This window comes from Arvicanthis niloticus, chromosome 6 (assembly GCF_011762505.2).
Source record: "Arvicanthis niloticus isolate mArvNil1 chromosome 6, mArvNil1.pat.X, whole genome shotgun sequence".
Classification (NCBI taxonomy): Eukaryota; Metazoa; Chordata; class Mammalia; order Rodentia; family Muridae; genus Arvicanthis; species Arvicanthis niloticus.
Window position 1 is genome coordinate 2,135,605 of NC_047663.1, and position 18,358 is coordinate 2,153,962.

General features: G+C 56.8%; 1 protein-coding gene across 3 annotated transcripts in view; it reads right to left on the minus strand.

Annotated features, from left to right (window-relative positions):
* Positions 1-468: 468 nt before the first annotated feature.
* The window catches only part of Bahcc1 (BAH domain and coiled-coil containing 1), a 53,956-nt gene continuing 36,066 nt past the window's right edge, over positions 469-18,358 (minus strand). Inside the window, exons 7-27 of one of the 3 annotated variants that reach the window (XM_076935335.1) lie at positions 18,118-18,276; positions 17,583-17,842; positions 17,084-17,414; positions 15,286-16,101; positions 13,233-13,432; positions 12,975-13,111; positions 12,291-12,419; positions 10,254-10,368; positions 9,065-9,353; positions 8,218-8,400; positions 7,836-8,137; positions 7,566-7,673; positions 7,338-7,485; positions 7,131-7,245; positions 6,956-7,031; positions 6,719-6,827; positions 6,041-6,157; positions 5,699-5,875; positions 4,379-5,544; positions 3,168-3,404; positions 469-3,039 (exon numbers count right to left, since the gene is read on the minus strand). In XM_076935335.1, the coding sequence (XP_076791450.1) occupies positions 2,833-3,039; positions 3,168-3,404; positions 4,379-5,544; positions 5,699-5,875; positions 6,041-6,157; positions 6,719-6,827; positions 6,956-7,031; positions 7,131-7,245; positions 7,338-7,485; positions 7,566-7,673; positions 7,836-8,137; positions 8,218-8,400; positions 9,065-9,353; positions 10,254-10,368; positions 12,291-12,419; positions 12,975-13,111; positions 13,233-13,432; positions 15,286-16,101; positions 17,084-17,414; positions 17,583-17,842; positions 18,118-18,276 (5,381 nt within the window). In that variant the 3' untranslated portion in view covers positions 469-2,832. Of the gene's footprint in view, positions 3,040-3,167; positions 3,405-4,378; positions 5,545-5,698; positions 5,876-6,040; positions 6,158-6,718; positions 6,828-6,955; positions 7,032-7,130; positions 7,246-7,337; positions 7,486-7,565; positions 7,674-7,835; positions 8,138-8,217; positions 8,401-9,064; positions 9,354-10,253; positions 10,369-12,290; positions 12,420-12,974; positions 13,112-13,232; positions 13,436-15,285; positions 16,102-17,083; positions 17,415-17,582; positions 17,843-18,117; positions 18,277-18,358 lie in introns of all 3 variants that reach the window. The other 2 variants (XM_076935336.1, XM_076935334.1) reach the window with 2 other exon arrangements.

The window sequence follows — 18,358 nt, forward strand, 5'->3', positions numbered from 1 at the left end:
TTTCCCAATGAGAACTTGCTGCGAGGAGGAAGCTGCTTCAAACTCAAGGGGGCTCCTCTGCCTCTGTGTCCTGAGCGCCGAGGTCACAGGCGTGTGCCACCGCGTCTATCAGGACTGTTTCTTATTATTCTTGGCATAGCTGTCTGGCAGGAAAATGTTTTGTTGAACAAATCCATTCAGGCCTTGCCAAGGCTGCGTTCACCGTATGGAACAGTAGTGTTTGGGGCTCTTCTCCCCCTGCCCTGTGTTTTGTGGACTCCACCATGGCTATATGAACTGGTTCAGGCTGGACAGGTGACTAACATTCACACCGGACTAACAAGTCCAACCCTGGGATCAAGAAAGGCTTATGACTGGGGGTAGGGTCTTTAAGCCTAAGGCCACCCATTCTAGCCAGTCTCTCCTCCACTCACACAGGAATGATCACGTGACACACATACAGGAGGCAGGTACAGTCACAATCTGGACTGCTGAGCACCTGTACAATAGTCATATATTTATTCTTAAGCAAGTTATCAATAAAAAATTTAATAGTAAAATGCCTTTACATAGAGTCTGCTGTTCATAAAACCTTTGTTTTTTTTTTTGTTTTGTTTTGTATTTAATGTTTACATTGAAAAAAAAAATCCAACCAGCCTCTTAGTTTACACATTTACAAGAACCGTGCTTTACCACGTTAGCCACAGTGGGGGAAGAGGGGTCACGCCATTTGCGTGTACACACAGAAAGAAAGGTACGGGGGAACTAAAGATAAAATGACAGATAAAGAGGATAGAAGAAACGCGGAGACGGTGGCACACAGGACAGACAGCCTTTCTACTTGCTCCGGGGCTCCTGGGTACTGGGGTTCCGGACAGCCTTTCTAGTACCAGCCTTGGTTCTTGATTCTTAAGTCACCGTCTTTCTGATTCCCTGGCTGTGAGCAGGACCTTGGTGGTCGTCTCTTTAGACGACCACCAGGAATGAAATATTGCACTCATGTGGAGAACAGAAACCCTCAGGGTGGTGGGACAGCCAGGAACGGGCACCCTTGGTTATCCGGTGGGCCACCAAGAGTGACCCTTTGAGCAACTAGTGAGAAAAATAGAGTCCCTGGGATCGGGACAGACTCCTGGTGGGCCTGAGCAGAGGAAGAGAGGCTGAGGGTTCCCAGTTAGGGTTGGGTGCCCATCAATACTTCCTGCTTCCTGGGAAGCCTTGGCCCAGTGGGACACTGGGGAGCATGTGTGCCACAAGGCATTTTTGAGGACAGAGGCTTTTGGTCCATGGGTCTAGCCTGCTCTTTCCATCATGGGAGAAGTGAGGACTGCTGGGCTTTCCTGGTACTTGGGGTCAGGATGTGTGTACAAGAGGCCAGAAGGGACCCTTGTATACTCGGTGCATGAGCCTGCCATGCCATCTGCCCTGCTGAGTGGCTATAAAAAAGGTCCAGAAACTGGGAGTGGGGTGGGCAGAGGGGCTTCAGGATCAGGGTCTGGGTTGACAGAAGAGGAACCAGATGGGCCCTCCCGCCTTGGGTGAACAGCACCTGCCTTTCCACTGTTCTGATTCCAGAACCTCTGGCTCGGCCTCATCACCATCCACACTTGAGGTTATCCAGAGGTGGTGGGGCCCTAGGGAAAGTGTCAGGTGGGAAAGGGGGGGTGCATCTTAGTGGTGAGAAGGTACTCATGCAGAGCTGTGGACCAGCCCCAGGTGGGCCCCAAATTCTGGCCCAGACAGGGACCTGGACCAGCTGCACCATGTGGAAGCCCTGCAGCTCTCAGGGGGAGGCAGCTGTCGCCCTAGAGAATAAGGAAGGGACTGAGAGCTGGTGGGGACAAAGGGGCTGGGGCCGGCTCCACCCTGCTTGAGTGAGGCCAGGCTTCTCTCCCTGCATCAAACTGGTCACAGAAATGGAAACCAGAAATAACTTGGAATATTCAGGAAAGAAAGTCTAAACATCCATTTTTCTTATTGATATTTCAAAATATTTGTTCATTTGTTTTGTTTTAAACAGAGGTAAGAGATACGTGGCTGCTGCCATACTCCCGGGATGGAGGATGAACAGGCCGGGACTGGCCTGATCCTGGTTTTCATCTTGTGATTGGAACCCCTGTCCTTCCAGGGGACCACCATCACCACCCCCACCCCAATACTTTCATGGACGGGATGTATTGAAAGGAAATGAACCTGAGTGTCATTTCCTTCACACAGTTGGCCCCCAAGAGACTGGAGGGTATGACTGGGTCTCATGTGACCATCCCACGGCCTTGACCTCGCCCCCAATCCAGCAGCCTCTGCAGTCACAGATGCCCCTGTTGGAATTCAACTAGGCTGAGAACAGTGCATTTCCAAAGAAAACCCCAGGACAAAACCCCTACACACACACACACACACACACACACACACACACACACACACACACACCCTCATCACACATCCACCCTTGTCGCAAAGGTGGGGAAAATCCTTTTCCACTTTCCCCCCATAAAACTTCCCCACAGAAATACAATATTTACATAGAGAAATAAATAGACAACACACCTGATTTCTGCTTTCCCTGGTGGGAGACAGTCGGAGGTACTAGGGAAATATGGCTTGGATTCTAATCTCTCCAGAACTGCGGTGCAGTGGCAGAGCAGCCAGTCCCCACGGGACTGGCCTGGCTCTCCCCCTGGAGCAGTTAGGATGGGACTGGGGGGTCCATCCTAGGAGCTCTCTCCAGAGAACTTCGAGGAGAAGCCTGATCCCGCCTTGGGGTGGGGGGTTGCATATTTGCTCAGACCAGCTCCTGGCTGGCTGACCTCTTGGCTGCAGCCATGGGCGAGAGTGGGCAGAGGCAGAGGCGGCTCAGCACAGGACGGGCACACCGTCGGCTGTCACCAGGCGCCCAGTAGTAGGATCGTAGGTGCCTGCCAAGTAGTAGAGGTCCTGCTGGTCCTGGTACTTGCGGCCCCGCATCATCTGTTCATACTGCTCCCGGCCCACCACCTGGCATTTGTGGGAGATGGTCTGCACATCATTCTCATCCTCGTGACAGGACTGGTACAGTGCATTCTGCCGGGTGAGGGAATACAGCGTTGGGGCCGGCCTCAGCCGAAGCACCCCACATCCGGAGAAGGTGCCCATCCCCCCAAAGACCCAGTGCAGGGGCTGGGCCCCCACCACACCCACCCACGCCTCACCTTCCCGTCACTCTGCCGTTTCCCCAGCTTGGTCTCCTCGGGGTGGTAGAACCATTTGACTTTCACCACCATGTTGCTGCCCCATGACTCCCACAGGCTCTCAATGCGGCCGATGTAGGGCAGGTTGGGCCGTCCGGCCGAAAGGAAGACTGCACAGTCTCCAATGCGCAGCGTCTCCTTGCCTCGGACAATGGCCTTGTAGAATAGTTTCCTGGCTTTCCCCTTCATGCCTCGCCTCTGCAGGGCAGAGCAGCAGATACCGCAGGGTGAGGAGGGACCCAGCACGCTTGAGAAGGGTGGTGGCCAGGGAAACTGAGCATGCAGAGGGGACAGGTGGTGCGTCTCTGCATGTGTTTAGGAGAGCAGAAAATGGGCACAGGATGGATGGAGACGTGTCAACGCCGCCACAGACTCCCTATGAGGTGGGCTACACTTGGGTTCTCTCTGCACACTGGTCATGACAGAAACGCTGTATCAGAATCAAAGGCTCACTGCAGTTTGGTTTACAGGGGTATAAAAAACCCACAGAGAGCTGAACAAGGTGGTTCGTTGCACCTTTAATCCCAGCATTCAGAAGGTAGGAAGACAGATCTCTGTGAGTTCCGGGCCAGCCTGGGGTACAGACCAGGTTTCAGGCTAGCCAGGTGAGACCCTGTCACAACCAAACAATAAAAAGCCAACACAAACGAACAGCAAGGCCACAAACAAGCATGGGTCCCCTGAAGATCGGTTAGCATTAAAGCGTCCTCTGCCCGTAGCCAAGCGGCAGAGCAGCGCGGAAAGCAAGCAGAACACACACTCCCAGTGTGCAGGTCACTCGTGTGACCACACTTGCAAGATGGCGCTCTAATGCGTCAAATCACAGTGCTGGCTAGTTCTCTCACTAAGTACTGGTGGGTTTCTGTTGTTGATTGGGGGTTTCCAAATCGTTTAAGAAAATAAAAATTAAATATTAAAACAAAGCAAAACAGCACTCAGGAGTCAGAGCAAGATGGCTCTGAGTTTCAGCCAGCCTGGTCTACTGAGCAAGTTCCAGGGCAGCCAGGGCTACACAGAGAAACTACAGGGGGGAAAAGAACTTAAGCAACAAAACCCAAACCAACAACAAACCTAAAACAACAAAAACTACGCGTATGTGCAGATCCCCCTGTAGCTAGAGTCACGGACAGTTGTGAGCTGCCCTATGTGGGTTTGGGAGACAGGCCACCTACCTGTGTGGGGTTTCCTGACCACTTCCAGAGCTGGCGGGCAGGCAGGAAGGCTGAGATCTTTGGCCGGTTCTCTACGGAGGGCAGCCGCTGCCTCCGAGAAAGCTCTTTGGCTTTGGAGAAGCCCAGGGCCTCCTTGCGCTTGAACTTGGATTTGCTACCACTGGGGCCGGCACCTGCACCTGCCACTCCAGCCCTGGACAGGAAGCAGCGCTGGGCGTGGGCGTGGGCGCTGCTACCCTTAGAGCGCAGGGCTTCTGGTGGGGCCAGGAGGGCGGGAACAGGGCGGGTGAGACAGGTCTGCAGCAGCAGGGTGGGGTCCTCGTCATCCGAGCTGTAAGATGAGTCCTCATTGTCTGAGGAACAGAGGCTGGAAGTGGACACGGAGCCTGAGGAAGAGGACGTGGACGAGCCGGAGGACGACGACGACATGGATAGGCGGGTGAGGAATCGGGAGGGAACGCCGGTGGCTAGCCCCGGCCCGTCCTCATCCTCGTCGGAGTAGGAGCTGGGGCAGTCACTATCACAGGGCAGCGGGTACTTGCGCAGAGCCAGTCCCATGGGTAACGGATGCACGGGTGCCCGCCCCTTCTTGTCCTTGCCAATGAGGGCTGGGTGTGTGTAACTGGGGCTGGCCAGAGGCCGCCCCAGCTTGGGTCCAAAGTCCTTGTCGCTCATGAGTAGAGCCTTGCAGTTTTTGTTCTTGGGAGAGGTCACACCCTCATGGTCCAGCTTAACCAGAAACTCGCTGCCGGCTCGCCGCCTCCCGGCCTTTTCTACCTCAGTCCGCTCAGCCTTCTTGGCCCGAAGCAGCTTGTGGGCTCCTCCGGGAAGGCCTGCCCCAGCCCCTCCAAGGAAGGGTGGGTAGGAACTGGCCAGGCTGCTGAAGGAGTCAGCTCGGAAGCTGTTACCAAACACAGGGGCAGCCATGCTATGCATGGGAAACAGGGTGTCCCGGGCCCGCAGCTTCTTGGTGCTTCCGTTGAGCTGGAAGAGGTTCTGCAGGACCCCTGGCCCTTTGCCACCTGCCGCCGCCGCCACAGCCACCGCTTTCCGCTTGGTCTGAGCCACTGCTGACCAGCTCAGCAGGGGGCTGCCTCTGCGGCCTAGGAAGTGGTCTGAGGCCCCCGTGGGGGACTTGGCACCTGAGGTTAGGAGGTCGACTTTGCCTGGGGGGGAAGCCAGGTAGGGTCAGCTGTACCTGCTGGGCCCATCCAGCTGTCTCCACTCATCCCTCCCTGACCCCAGCAGGCCTCATGCGCCTCCCAGTGACCACACCCCCGGGGGCCCTCCCTTCCCAGTTCTCAACAGTTGTGCAAATACCAGCTTTGTCTTTGCTGCCAGATTTCTTCCCAGGGGTCTTAGAAGTTTCAGGGCCATCCTGCACTTTAGGGGACAGGCTGGGAGTGGGGGCTTCGCTGGGTGGGTGGCCCTCATTGGCTGCTTTTTTGGTCCTCCGGCAGCTGCTGGATACCAACAGGGCTGGAGAGGGCTCTGTACCTGTGGAGTGGACAGAGGGGCTCATTACGTCGGTAGGTGGCTACCACCCTTTGTGGCACACTGGGAAATCTCCATTTTGGGGAGGCCCAAGTAGGAGGGGTTTCTGGGAACTGTTACAGGCAGGGGGAGCCCCACCCTTAGGTTAGATATTCCTGGGGTGCTCACACTGGATCTTGAAGTCCGGAGGCAGCAGCCTGATGTTAGAGACGGCTATGTGGCCTGTGTCTCCGTCATCAAACTCTACCACCACAGAGTCCAGGTCTTCTTCATCGCTAGAAGCACCTGCAATGGGGCGTGTCCCGCGTATGTGGTCAGCCCAGCTCACCAGAAGGCAGGGAGGGTAGGAGGACCACAGGAGTGCTGAGCAGGGTGCTTCTGCAACCTTACTACCCGGCAGCCTGATAAACCAACACTGCTCTCCTTGGCTCTCTGGTCCCACATACAAGCAGACACACGCCCTACACACATACACTGGGCAAAGACATCTCTCTAAATTTATTCCCACAAGTGTCCAATAGACTTGCCTATCTGCCTGTTCATCTGCAGACCTTTACTTAGTCTTCCTGAGGACCCTACATGCTGTTTTGTCCAGGTATACAGGGATGGACACTTCACACGACCCAGGCCTGTGATTCTGGGTCCTTTTCTTGCTGGGCCTGCTCTGATTAGCTGGACATGGGGGCTCCCTCCCACCTCACCCTCTGACTTCCTGATCTTACTGGTCTCACTTAGAGCAGACCCAAGTCTGTCTCCCTCCAACCTCCAGGATAGCTGGGCTGTGGTAAGCGCTCTGAAGGGTCACAGAGAGGTCTCGGCCCTAGTCCTGGCCTTGGGCCTGCTTACCTCGAACCACGTTGCCTGGATACAGGCATCGGGACTTCTGACTCCAGTAGGCACAGACCCGGGTACCAGGTGGGAGGTACCGACTGGACTGTGGCCGGACATCAAGAACCTGCAGGGAGCAGCAGAACAGTAGTCTATGAACAGCTGGGTCTGGCCACAGGGTTCAGGGTGGAGGCAGACCAAGGTCCTCCTGGTGGTGGGGAGAGCCACCAGGCCTGTTCACGCAGGCATGCTCACCGCCTCCTGCAGCAGCTGTTCCAGTGAGTAGATACGCTGCCGGTTGCCTCTCTCCCCCTCAATGACGATGCTGTAGCTGAGGGCATGGGAAGAGGTGTGTGAGACTTCCCTCAGGAGTCTCACTGCCCGATGTGTCACAAGCAGCATGCACCCTCCCACCCAGGCCGGGCCTCACATATCGGGGGGTTGCAGAGTCCTGACACTGCCTGCATACAGCAGACTGTCCTCCTTTGGAATCAGCACTGGCAGTCCATCCTGCAGATCCTCCTTGTGGATGGTGCAGGACCGTGCTGCAGGGGAAGACATCAGCACTGGGCCCTGGACCCACCCAGCCACCATCTCCCCCCACCCCCGGGGCAGCTGCCATCTGTCTCTTGCTTACCCAGGGCGGCACTCTGCTCTGCGCTGAGCTGGACGCTGGCTTCCTCCTCTTCCTCTTCCTCATCTGAGAAGCTGCTGTCACCGTCAAACTCGAAGTCATCCTCCACAGCAAAGCTCTCCAGCAGGCGGCTCACGGCTCGGCCCTGGCCCTGGGTGGACCACAGGGGTCAGGGGAGGAAGCTGAGGGGGGCTGGGCGCCCACTAGGCCCCGGCCTGGGAGGGCTGCTACCTGCTTGCTGACAGCCTCTCTCTTCACCTTCGTCAGTTTCCTGCTCTTTCCCAGGATGGCCTTGGCATTGCGGGCTGACAGGGCAATGGACAAGGCCCCGTTCTTCCGCTGGTGGGGGGGGGGTCAGAGAACAGCAATGAGGATTGGGATGGCTTTCCCGGTCAGCACAGGCTATGACTTGGGTTTTGGAGTCGACTGGGGAAGGAGGAGGCTGTGTCATCCTCCTTGGGATGCCCACTGACCATGAGGTCTACTCAACCACTAACCTACCCTCAGGACTGGCTGCAGCATGGCACCCTTGCGCGTGGCTCTCTTGAGGCGTTCACTGGCAAGTTTGCTGCCCTCCTCTCGGCAGGCAAAGGTCCGGGTGGGGCTGAAAAGGGCGTCCCTGCTGGTGGCGGTCCCAGGCTCTGTACGAAGGCCAGTGTTTGCCTTTCCCTTGGCTTTCTTCTTGCCTGGTGCACCCGGGGGCCGCCGCCCTGGCGCCCGCTCCAGCTTGGGGCCCACCTTGGACTTTACTGTTCGCCTTTTGATCTTAACCTCGCCTTCTGGGCTGGACAGGCGGCAGGCCCCTGTGGAAGGGAGGGAAGCGGTCACCGGGACCCTGGTTATAGAGGCCCCTGTTCCCACCCTGCTCTGGGTTCTCAGTTACCTAGCAAGCCCTGCCTCTCCTTTTTTTTCTTGGCCTTCTGGTTGGCTTCCATCTTGACCACGGAGGAAGGTGAGGGTCCTAGCACTGCCATACCAGATCCTGGGTGCAACACCAGCCCAGGCTCCCTGGGTGCTGCCTCTGTCGTCAGGAGTGCCTGGCAGTCCTCACTGTCATAGCCGCTACCTGGGGGACACCAGAGAAGACTCGGTGACTGCTGTTGGACCTGACTATTTGGGGTAGACATAGGGAGTGTGGCCAATGAAGATGCTGTCATCTTCTGGGCTGCACAGGGGTGGGGTCCTAAGCCATGCCCCAAGAGTTTGGCAGGGGGTGGGGACCACGGTGTTCTCTCTTGCAGTCCCACCTTGAAGAACTGGGCTTCTCCCTGGGGAGTCCCTCCCTCTTTCTGTATCCTCTGGCCCAGCTGGCCCCTTGCTTCCTGCCCTGAAAGCAGTATTTCCTCTCATCCTCTCTCAGACTCAGACCCTGGAGGAGGGGCTGGGAGGGAGGAAGCATCTATTTTTCCAGGCTCTTTCTTGACTTGTCTGCTGGGGAAGGAAGAGATACCCCACCAACCTGCCGGATGCTGCAGGGCAGAGGTGGGGAGGCTCTATTTTTAACGTGATTTCCAGGGTGTGTCTAGGGCTTCTTTCTGCCCTGAGAAGCGAGTGACTGAGCTCCGGCCTAGGGACAAAGGCTCCTTCCTGACCTTTCACAAAAAGTTGTCCCTGGGTCTGTCTATTTCACAGACTTCACTTGGATCTGGCGGTTATGACCCCTGTGCACCCGTCCTCCAGCCCCCAGGTGACCAAGGCCTAGGTTCCGGTCACTCCCACCACCAACTTGCCTGCCTCGTGTGCCACAGATACTGCTGGCTGGGCTTGGAATTTGGCCATCTCCCTGCCACCGTCCCCATCGGGGTGTGGATGCCGCGCCGCCCCTGACGCTTTGACGTTCTTGGCTCTAGAGAGCTTCTTCCGGATGCGCCCACCTGGGGCAGCCTCTCTGCGTTGGAAGGCACTGAGGCCGGCGGGCAGCCCCTTGTTCTTGACCTTTGGCTTCAGCTGGGCCACCTTATGGGCCACTGAGGATGACAACTCAGCCTGGCCACAGGTCTTCTTGCATCGCACCTTTTCCTGTGAATGGGAGACAAAATCGTCACCTACAGGCTGACTCCTGCCTCAGCGCTGGGCCCCTGCCTCAGCCCTGGGCCTGTGGGCTTCCTCTATCATGGTGGGACCCAGAAAACAGCACCTCTGGGGACTTGTCTTGAAAAGGACTCTGAGGACATCTGGCCTTGTCTGCTGGAGCAAACACCATGCCTACCTACTTAGCGCCCCCTCCACCCACATCTAACTTCACCCAGTGGAACGCGTGGGGCCCAGGAGTGTATCATGGGTATGCGCTGTTTGCTTTTGTGAAATGGAAAGATTAGAAAAGAAGAGTTTCTGAGGCAGAATAACCCACCCATGCCTACAGTGCGTAGAGATGGGAGGAGGGCTGCAGGTTCGAGGACACCTTCATCTACAGAGCAAGTTCTAGATAGTCAGGGAACACGGAGGCTGAAACCACCACCACCAAACCATGCCAAAATCAAGCAAGCAAAAATAAAAACAGCCTTCTGACGTGGAAGGGCACAGACAAGGTAACAATAGGTCTGGGACCTTGGAGAGAGACAACAGTGTAAAGGTCCAGGATTCCACGGGGCACTGTAGACACGGTGTTCAGAGCCAGGCATCCCCATCTTCAGTATACTACTGTATGCTTTCTACTGGAGTGTGTGTGTGTGTGTGTGTGTGTGTGTACACACACACATGCAAGTATCAGAGAACTAGCCACATTTGGAAATCTATGTCCAGTGTGCCGGAGGCACAGCTCCTGGTTACTACACCTGCAAATCTGTGGCATCATTTCCTTTAACCAAGGTATCCGAAGCTCACCAAACCTTAGCTGGCTCACCCGGGCTAACACCAGGTACCCATTCCGACATCTTATGTACAGTGAGGGTGAGTGAGGGTGGAGGCCTGGAGACTCACCGAGGAGACGGTCTGCAGGCCAGTGTAAGGACTCTTTTCCAGTTTGCTTCGCTTCCTTGGGGGCTCGTCACCTCGTAGCTCAGCACACAGCAGACTCAAGCTGGCACGAACAGCCCTGGGGGAAGGCAGTGGGTGGTATAGCAGCAGGGCCTGGGTATCAGGAATCCCTCATATAGTCACTATGGTGTGCCCTGAGAGGAAGACCATGTACGTGCAGGAAACAGCCTCCTGTCTCGCCTGCTAAGAGCAGGCCCTGGAATCCTGACTTATCAGCTCCAATATTCCCATGTTCCAGGGTGAGCTATCTCATCTAGGCTGGTAGTTGGGTCAGGGGTCAATACGGTCAAGCAGCTACTGAGAAAACAGCAAGAGGGATCCTGCCTGATCCCTACTCCCCACCCCTCCACTCTCATGCCATGTGGGCAGAAATGTCTCTTGGGTACCCTAGTGTGTTCGATGTATGATTTCATTTCCTTCCTAGTATTCCCTCCCTGTGAGGAAACCATCACTGCCTGTTTGCCCACAGCTAGCTGGGCTGGGGTTTGGCCTTCCACCCGGCAACCCTTTAGCTCTCACAGAGACAGAAGGAAACTGGCTGCTCGTGAAAATGAATGGCAGACAGGGACGAAGGGCCTAGCCTGGCCCTGACCTCATATGGCCAGACACTGCTCTCGACTTTCCTGTCCAACAAGGAGCTGGACCTCTGACGGAAGGCAGAGAAGGCCAGGCAGGAAGCCCCTGCAGCTCTGGGGCCCCCTTGACCCCAGCTTCCTGCCACCTTTCCTGGCCTCCCACTTCCTGCACGGAGGAGGCCCAGCCCTCAGGCCCAAGGCCTCCTGATATCACTGGGTTCTGGAACATAGCCTGAGAGCCTGGACAGGAGCTGGAGCTGGGGAGAAGGTCAGAAGACCCACTCTTTGGAAAGAGAGGGCTGTGGCCGAGGATCCTTCCCTACCCTAAGGCTTCTGGGTTCTCTGGGTCGGAGGTGACTTGGCTACAGGGTTAAGCTTACTCGCTGGGATCTAGGATAGAGTCCAGCACGGGCAATAGGGCAATATTGCCAGAGCTAGGGAGTGAGGTTTGGGGAGCCCACCACTGCCATCTAGCAGGTTGTCCAGTGCCCTCCACTGGACCCCAACTTCCAATGGCCCTATCCTCAGCACCCACAAGGCTTCAGACGGGTTCTCAAAGGGACCCCCATGCTCCCTGCTGGGTGACACCTGGGTAGGGGCAACAGGCCATCTTGGCGAGGCCCCCAGCCATATGGTGAACCCTCTCTGTTGCCTGTAGCCCTCACAAACTCCCCCACCCCATAACCTTCTCTGCGTTTGCTAATGTTTTGTGACATAAAGCCCTGAGATTAATTTTTTGCCTCTGTCTTAATTGAAGGAACCGTTTAGTGCCGATTTAACTATTATTACCAAATCATCAGGATTGATGCGGTGCACACGCGTGCTCGCCAATCGTGTTTGGAGGAGCTCGGAGGATTTATGCAAATGGGCCTGCCGGGAGAGGCAATTTGTAGCCGAGAAGGACAATTATACCCGGCCCGGGAGTGCGCCAACGACTGCGCCGGGCGGGTAATGGATAATAACATCGCACGGCAGCCGTGAGCAGCAGCGCAGCGTGACCAACGACTTTATACAGTGCAGATAAAGAGCCTTTTACGCAACGCCGCCCCGCCTGCAAGGGGCCAGGGCCGGCCAGTGGCTCCGGTGGGGTGATGCCACAACCTTAACCACGGCCAGGTTCCCAGAGTCGGTGCAGCCAAGCCTAGGCTGTGGCTTTCCAGGAGGGGGCGCTGATACTGATGGCCAGGCATGGAGAGAGGATGTCTGTACTGGGTCGTGCCAGTCCCCAACAGGGAGGGGCTCGCTATCTGCTGGACATTTGTCATGGCCTCAGGTTTTGGTAGGGCACACACGGCCTTCACACATTGTGTGCAGGAGCCAGCAGTTCCTAAGACCAGAGAGGAACTGTGACCCTCCACGGTGTCCAGGCCTGTCCCACAGATCCCTCTCCAGACTCCAGACTCACTTGGCTTTCTTGCCATCGCTTCTAGCAAGCTGGCCCCCAGGACGCAGAGCGGGCAGCGAACTTGAGTACTTGCGTTTTCGTGGCCGGCCAGGCCCCCGCCGCGCGGGGCTCCGTGAGCTCTCCTCTCTCCTGGGGGCCACAGAAAGAATGTTAAACCTCAAAGCACCCCCAGCCCATTGGAGGGCATCACCCTGCAGAGCAATGGTCAGTAGTGCTTTGAGGGTAATGGCCGTCAGGTGGAAGCCAAGATCTGGAGCTCTAAGTGGGTGGCACTGTTTCCTGCTTTACCCTGGGACCTAACTGCCGTATCCACATTGGTAGGGAAGCCCACGTTTTCCCTCATGCAACTAAGCAGGTTTCTTCTGCTCCTGCAGCAGGCCCCAGCTACCCCATGGGCTCCTAGTCCTCCTCGGCCGCACTCATAGCTGCTTCAGTCACCACTGCCCTTAGCCCTTTACCCTACACCACCTTGTGCCGCCCTGAATGACCGCATCTCCCACCCACACAGGCTCCACCCCTCTGCTTGGCTGCCTATTCTCATGAGTACCATGTAGACCCCAGTTTCCAGGCTGCTCCAGCACAAGTCCCGCTTACAAGGTATGCATGCCCCCCCCCCCGGCCCCCAATGCCCCATATGCTGAGCTGGTAGGGACCAAGGATGCTACCCCTGCCTGAGCATCATACTCATGGTCATGCCTGCGCTGCAGGCGAGCCAGCTCCCGCTGTTTCTCCTTGTAGCGTCTCTGTAGCTCTGCCAGCTGCATACGCATCTCCACTTCCTGTGTGTCCAGCCGATCGATTGCAGCCTTCAGGGGACAAACCTGTGTGCAAGAAGAGTTCAGGAACCTGAGTACTGTAAGCCTCAGTGTGGTGTGGTGGGACACACCCCAGGCATGCAGAGGTCTTCTCATCTGTAAGCGGCTGGGCAATGTTCTCACTTACAGGCTTGGTTTTAGGGGCCCAGGTGTCCTTGCGCTGCAGGATCTGCATTCTAGGGGTGAGCCTGGGGCCTCTGTCTGGGTCAGCAGCTGGGGCCTGCAGTGAGGTGACTGAGCTGTCCAGGCTAGCAGCCTCCACTAGAGACCAGGCTGTGGCCAATGTGGCCAGGTGTTGCAGGTTGAAGGCCAGCACATCCTCATCCTCTGCTGGAGGGAGAGGTCCAGGTCATTCGCTGCCCCTCCCAGCACAGACCCCAGGTCATTCGCTGCCCCTCCCAGCACAGCCTTAGGCTGTGAGAACCAAGGGAGGAGTCAAGTCATAAGGAATGGCCTGCCAGCCAGGATAGAGCTGGGGAGACCCACCCTAGGCCACAGCGCAGCCAGAAGACTAAGCAACTGTCTCCCTCAAAGGTCGCTCCTGTGATGCCAGGAGGTACCTGGAGGGGCAGCTGGCAAATGCTCAAACTTTTGGGCATAATTTTTTTTTCTTGCCAAGATCTCTACCTGGGAGACCTTCCAGCTTAGAGACAGATTTGGGCCCCAAGCAATGAGAGGGCAGAAGTCTGGTTTTCTCCTTAGAAGAAGGCAGACTTTTTATCACCAGGAAAGGCTGTAAACCTCGGTCAAATGTGAGCCCTTCCTTTGCTGCTGGTGCTCTCGAGGCCTGCACTTGGCACCGATGGCTCTGCTAGGCTGCTCAAGGGCCTCCCTTGTATTCTGGTGCCGGCAGCTGGCTTCGTACCTACGTTTCCCATTTGTCTCTTCTCAGATGGTTTAGTGGAAGCTGATCTGGCTGATTCCAGCCACAGCAGCTATGCCCGGTAAGCCTACTTTTCTGGCAGCAGCTTAGGATCAGCCACTGTGTGGCTGGGAAGAAGGTAGGATACGGTGGGCAAGGCATGGACTGTCAGCTACAACACACACACTCTAAAGGTAGTCACTCAACGAATGTTATGGTCTTGCCAACACTCCCAGGCAATGTGGCATGTGCGCACAGAGTGCCCAGCGTCTGACTGGTGACCCATGAGCCCCCCGCCTCTTGCTATTGCATGACCTTCCTATGGGCGGCCCTGGATGCTTGGCTTTGATCCTGGGACTCCCACATTACTCAAGTGAGGCCTCAGCAGGGTTCCCGGGTCTCTTCCCCTCTACAGAGCCCAGCAAGTGTTCCTCCATAGTCTGTACTTCCTGGAACTGCCCACCCCCTTTCCTCATGACTCTTGTCCAGGTAGGTCAGAGGCTAGGCTACACTGCGGCCCCCCAGCTGAGGACAAGGGTCGTGGGAGCTTTATGCATCAGAAAAACAGGCTCAGCCCGAAGACTTGGTTAGTTCTTTCTATAAACCCTCTGCTACACAACGGCTGGCTGGGGTACTCCTCAGTGAGGGGCTTCCTCTGCAGCCACAAGGGAAGATGCCATTTCTCTGGGCACTGAGGATGGGGTTTCGAGCGACAGGGCAGCTGGGGAGCTGTGTGGGGTCTTCCTGATGAGTAGAGACTGCTTAGGTTTCAGACCTCATCCTATTACACTATCTTAGGGCCTTTAGGTGGCTGGCTGGGTGAACTTAGGAACTCTTGTTCATCTGAAGCAGAAGACCTGCAGCCGCAGCTACAGCCTGGTGGGGTGTGTGAGAAGCCTCCTGATGTCTGGGGGTTCAGGGATCCCAGTCTGGTGTCTCTTCTCAGACAAAGCAGTAGACTGGAGATCCCTGGCCCCTTCCGTGCTACCAGGCCCTCATCTAAACCTCTGCCTCAGGTCTCAACTTGTCCTCCTCAAAGTGGAGTCAGTACAGAAGGCTGCCCTAGTGCCTCTATGGCTCAAACCTGCCACAGAGGAGTGATCCTGGCCCCAAAGACCCTGACCCAGGTCAGGTGGTTCCTCCAGGTGAGAGTGAATCCTGTGGCAGGCAGTACACCTGCATCTGATTTCTATGAAGGGAAGCCCTGTTAGGGCTTCCCTGGGGATTTCCTTTCTTTAGAGACAGCTGCTCCAGGCCAAAGGACCCTGAGGATCCAGCTCTCAGGGTACCAGGGAAGGATGCTGAGGCTGGGGCTCACCTTGGATGGCCATCTCACTCTTCTGCCGCTGGATCTCCAGGTCAGCCAACTCACTGAGCAGGGCAATCCCATGAATCCCTGAGCTATGGAGCAGAGGAGCCGTGCTGAGAGGCACGGAGGCTGCTGGGGTCTGAGGGTCTGGCAGGCTGATGTCAGGCAAGTCCCCTAGGTCCACAGTAGCAGCCACCAAGGCATCCAAGCCTGGCAGGGCTTTGGGTGGGTGGCTATGGTTGGGAGTCCCCCAGTCCACTTCCGAGTCCCCAACACTCTCCTCCAGCTGGGTTTCCTCCTCCTGTAGCTGGGCCACATTGGGGACCTTTGGTGGATCTTCATCCTTGTCCAGGGCAGCTGGGCTCTCTGGTACTTGTTCCAGTGCTTGAGGGGTAGCCCCCAAAGGGGGCTGTGGTACCCCCTGATCCACAATCCTATCATTCTGCATCCCTCCCTGAGTAGAATTAGTCTGGCCAGTAGCCTCAGTTCCCCCTCCCTCGAGGAGGTCTCCAAATTTCAGTGCTTGTAACCCCTCGAGTGGGTTGGGGTCTTCTGCCTTCCCTGGTGGGAGTCCCCCCTCAACAGGAGGGGGTAGGATGGCAAGGTCCTGGGTAGCATCCCTGGCCCTTGAGAGCAGCCCAGGCTCTTCTAAGTTCCTGGGGCTGCAGGGGGGTGGCTCCCCAGGTAGGAACGTCCTTGTGGGCTCCGGCCGAGTCCCTGGGGTAGTGGTTTGCATAGTTTTGGGGTCTGGGAGGTCAGAGGAGTGCACGTCTGAAGGAAGGGAGAAGTCCATGCCAGCTGTAGGGGTCAATCCTGGAGGCAGGTCTGTAAAAGAAGGCACAGGTGAGGAGCCAGCTGCAAACAGTTGAGGAGGTGTGGCCCTTGACAGGATGGAGGACGGAGGCGTCCTGGACTGAAGGACAGGAGACATAGGGATGCAGAGTCAACAAGAAGACAGGCTTCAGAACCAGCACCACCCCCAACCAGGAACCCGCAGAGACCCTCGGGGGCACCCCTGGAGTGGCTGTCTGGAAAAGAGGGATTTTTAAACCACGGTGCTCGAACTAGGGTTTTTCCCTGAACGAGAACAAGTTGGTAGCATGTCAGAGGTATTATGCTCCCCCTTCCCCCAAAAAAGGTCAAAAACACAAAACCTCTGCTGGCTCTGTCTCCTTAGCAGAATTGTGACAGGCTTTATGTCCACCCAATGGGTTTCTACAGCCTGATTCAGAGAAAACCATAGGGCAGCAGACACAAGACCCCAGTACATCCACCTCTCCTCCCCTCAGGCAGGGCAGACTATTTTCTGGCCTCTCCTGGTGACTTTGTCCTTTCTCTCAGCTTTGTTTAACATGGGCTCACTGGCTGGGGACAGGTCCCGAGTCTGTGCCACCATCTGCGGCAGTTCAAGCATGTCACCTCTCCCATTGGGTCGTGGAGGTTTGAGTCTCGTTCTTTTTTTTTTTTTTTTTTTTGGTTTTTCGAGACAGGGTTTCTCTGTGTAGCCCTGGATGTCCTGGAACTCACTCTGTAGACCAGGATGGCCTCGAACTCAGAAATCCGCCTGCCTCTGCCTCCCAAGTGCTGGGATTAAAGGCGTGCGCCACCACCGCCCGGCTTGAGTCTCATTCTTATTTTGCTCCATCTACCCAGGGTAAAGAGGGGCCTATGGCAGGGTCATCATGCTAACTTGTGGATCATAAGGACTACCAGGAGGGAAGAGAAAGAAGAGGTCATGCCTAAGCACAGCCCTGCCCACCCAGTGGGGGTAGGACACTTGCCAGGCCAAAGAGACTCACTCCCTCACCTGGTTCCAGCGTGGTAAGGTCGGTTCCAGCCCGCTGGCCCTCCTCACTCTTCTCCTTGGTACTAGGCACCTTGGAGCCAGGCCCTGGGCTGCCAACAGGGCAGATGGATAAAGTGCAGGGGGCGCTGGGCCGAGGTGGCGGTGTGGGGCAGCTCACGGGGGTCTTCAGAGTGGGTGACTGGCAGCAGGGAGAGAGCTTGACCAGGCCTGCGGTGGTGGATGAGGGGGTGCCCTTGGCCATGGGGGTTAAGGCAACTGGCTTGTGGGTGGACTTTGGGGCCTTCTCCTGGGCAGCTTCCTCCAGCTCCATGTGGCGATCCTCTGGCTTGCACTGTTGTGGGCGTGGGGGAAGATGCTCAGATGGCCACACCCTTGGTACCCCTGTGGCCCACTGCTTGGTGAGAGATGTGCAGGGGTGTCCTGGGGCCATCTGCATGGGATCTGGAGGGGTAGAATTGTCTTGGAACTCAGGTTGGGGTGGCTGCTGGGGACAGGGTACCTGGAACTGAGCAACTCGCTGTAGTTCCATGGCCTGCGTGGCTCGATGCTGTTGCTGCTGCTGTTGTTGTTGCTGCTGCTGCTGCTGCTGCTGCTGCTGCTGTTGTTGTTGCTGCTGCTGCTGCAATGCATACAGCTCTTGCTGCCTGAGCAGCTGGGACCGAGAGTACACAGGGAGCTGGCCAGGGTGCTGCATGTGTGAGGCAGGGCCCCGGGCCCCATACATGGGGGGCCACAGTGAGGCCTGGTCCATCACTTCAGCTGCAGGCAGGGCCAGAGGACTATCAGTTCCAGTCAGAGATGACGGGCCCAGCTGGGCCAGTTTCCCTCTTATCCACCAGCTCCATTCCCCTACAGCCCTTCTCAGCCCATCCCTACCCGACCCTGAGGAGATAAGCTACATTCTCCCCTGGGTCCTGGTCAGCCATATTCCTTCCCTTCCCCCACCCAACCCCCATACCAAGACTGTTGGTGCCCTCCTTAAAGCCACTGCTAATGTCCCCTGTGCGCACGGCCAGACTGGAGAGGGTCCTTACCGAGTGTGTGAGGGGTGGTGTGGGGAGTGGGTTCCGAGGGCAAGATGACCAACTGCGTGGCTGCATCTTGGGGGAGGGGGAACACTGAAGGCATGGAGCCGGGCACAGAAGCTGGGAAGCCAGGGGGTAGATTCTGGTGTAGAGCGGGGTGTCCGAGGCCTGAGGAGCAGAAGTGTAGTTTAGGCCGGAGCCCCCCAGGCTTTCCCACTTCCTGGTGGCTCAGCCAGGACAGGATAACCTC